General features: G+C 54.9%; 1 protein-coding gene across 1 annotated transcript; it reads left to right on the top strand.

The window, feature by feature from the left end:
- Positions 1 to 134: 134 nt before the first annotated feature.
- Positions 135 to 2,387, top strand: LOC122168751 (transcription factor HES-1-like). The gene is given in 6 exon segments (XM_042834309.1): positions 135 to 401; positions 517 to 612; positions 709 to 796; positions 1,387 to 1,818; positions 1,821 to 1,894; positions 1,896 to 2,387. Coding segments are annotated over 6 exon segments (870 nt in total). The 5' UTR covers positions 135 to 290; the 3' UTR covers positions 1,965 to 2,387.
- Positions 2,388 to 2,700: the final 313 nt, after the last annotated feature.

Below are 2,700 nucleotides of genomic sequence, written 5' to 3'. Positions count from 1 at the left end.
GTCCGTCCGCCCCGCGCTGCTATTGGTTGAGGGGAGTGTGGGAACGGCCGCGGCGGCGGGTTCACACGAATGGGGAGCCGGCGGCGGGTATAAAAGGCGGGGGGGCGCCGCTCGCGGGCATTGCTGGTCCCGCCGCCGCCAGCGCCGCACGCGTTCGTTGCCCGCTTGGAGCGCCTTCCTTCCCGCGCTTCTATTTTTTTTTTTTTTAACCTCTTTATTTTTTTTTTCCCAATCTCTTCGTTTTTAACTGAATTTCTTTTAGTTATTTTAATTTCCCTTTTTACTTCGCCATGCCCGCCGACACGGGCATGGAAAAACCCACCGCTTCCCCTATCGCGGGGGCACCGGCCAACGCCAGCCACACGCCGGATAAACCGCGGAGCGCCAGCGAGCACCGGAAGGTAAATGGCAGCGGATGGCGGCGAGCCCGCGGCCGGGCCGAGGTCGGTGTGCGGGGTCAGGGGGCCGGGGCCGGGGGCGAGCAGCGGGCGGTGACGGTGTGCGCTGTGCCCGCAGTCCTCCAAACCCATCATGGAGAAGCGACGGCGGGCGCGCATCAACGAGAGCCTGGGGCAGCTGAAGATGCTCATCCTGGACGCGCTGAAAAAAGACGTGAGTACAGCAACGCTGGGGTCTGTAAGGGGGGAGGGGTTGCCGCTGTGTTGTGATGCGGGGAGGGGGCTCTGAGTGCCGGTGTTGTTCCCGCAGAGCTCGCGGCACTCCAAGCTGGAGAAGGCTGACATCCTGGAGATGACGGTGAAGCACCTGAGGAACCTGCAGAGGGCACAGATGGCCGGTGAGTAACCCCCCATCCCTACCCCCTGACCCCGGGGGCTGCAGCCCCCGGTGGTCCCCCAGCCCTTGGGGAGCCCCTAAAGGAGCCCCTAAAGCTCATGCGAGGCTCGGAAACTCTTAGGGACCCCAAACTTGCATGGAAACTACTAGGAAGCCCAAAAACCCATGCAAACCTCAGAAGCTCATGGGGATCCCCAATGAACCCATGCAAACCTTCCAGAACTTGTAGGGAGCCCTAAAAACTCTTCTGGCCCCCAAATTCAAGCCTCAAAAAAATCTTAAGACCCAAGGAAGTCGGTGGAAAACCCCCCCAAAATCAACTTTGGGAAAAACATTTAGGGACATGCCCAAACCCATGTGAACTTGCTGAACTTTTTGGGACCCCAATGAAATGATGCAACTCCCCAAAAAAGCTCTTAGGTGCTCTTCCAAAAAAGAAAAAAGCAGCCTCTCAACACCCACGTGAACCCCAGGTACTTCTAAGGACCCCAAAAGCCTCTGCGAGCTCTAAGGACTCCCAAAAACCCTCCAAGGAAGCTTCTTGAGACCTCCCTGCCAAGAAATTTGTTCTGTTTTTTTTTTCCCCTACAGCCGCCCTCAGTGCTGACCCCAGCGTGCTGGGCAAATACCGGGCTGGTTTCAATGAGTGCATGAACGAGGTGACGAGGTTCCTGTCCACGTGTGAGGGGGTGAACGCTGATGTGCGAGCCCGCCTGCTGGGCCACCTCTCGGCTTGCCTGGGGCAGATCGTGGCCATGAACTACCTGCCCCCCCCTCCTGCTGGCCAACCTGCACATCTGGCTCAACCTCTGCACGTCCAACTGCCTCCTACCACCACCGGAGCTGTGCCGGTGCCGTGCAAGCTGGAACCAACCGAAGCTCTTTCCCCTAAAGTCTATGGGGGTTTTCAGCTCGTTCCAGCCACCGACGGTCAATTTGCCTTCCTCATCCCCAACCCGACGTTCCCACCTGGCTCTGGACCGGTTATCCCACTCTACGCCAACTCCAACGTCCCAGTGTCCACAAGTGGAGGCTCTGGGAATTCATCCAGCACCCCGTCAGCATCCCCCGTGCAGGGTTTGACATCGTTTGGGCACAGCGTGGTGCCCGCATCCCAGGCAGGCAGCCCTATTGCTGAGCGCAGGGAGTCCGTCTGGAGGCCGTGGTGATGACCAATCCCATCCCTCATCCCAAAAACTCTGCCTTGGCTCCGTTCTATGGAGCCCTGTTGTGGTTGTTGTATTTTTTCCTAAGCAGATTTCAACATGAGGGGGGAAAAAAAAAAAAACAAACAAAAAAAACAAAAGGACCTCGCTAGGAACTTGCTATTTATTATTCTCAGAGGTTGGGATCTCGATTTGTATTTTTACTCCTTTGAAATGCCTTTATTTGAGATACTTTTTTTTTTTTAATTAAGGAGAAATAAATGAGAAATAGTTTTGTAACAAAGAACTCAAAGTATGATGCCAAAGTTGTTTGTATCCCCGTCGCTCCGTGCGTGTGTTGCGTGTGCCTGTGTTGGAGACCTCCAAAAACAAAAAGGAACAAAATAATAATAATGCAGGTGTCGAAATAAACTCTTTGAAATAGAACTTTTACTTTCTCCTCTCATTTGAATGGGCAGAGACAAAGCCGACGCTGCAGGAAGGCGATAGGGGCCAGCTTTATGGCCTTGAGTGTGGCTGTAGGAGGGCTCTGTGCAGCAGATAGGGGAGGTGATGAGGGGCTGTGCGAGCACAGCTTCCTAAATCCGTGCTCCTGGAAGCTGGGCAATGCATGCTTGCTGCGTGAGATAATCCAACTTGAAGCTTTCGCTCTGTATTATGGCTCTGCATTACCTTTCCGTGGGGGTGGTGCGTGCAAAAGTTACTATCTCGGCCCACAAAAGAGGCAAGAGAGTCCGTC

This window comes from Centrocercus urophasianus, unplaced genomic scaffold, assembly GCF_019232065.1.
Source record: "Centrocercus urophasianus isolate 14NV4802_14NV808 unplaced genomic scaffold, USGS_Curo_1.0 seq_451, whole genome shotgun sequence".
NCBI classification, from domain to species: domain Eukaryota; kingdom Metazoa; phylum Chordata; class Aves; order Galliformes; family Phasianidae; genus Centrocercus; species Centrocercus urophasianus.
The sequence above is the reverse complement of the archived record's forward strand: the minus strand, read 5'-3'. Positions and strand labels throughout refer to the sequence as shown.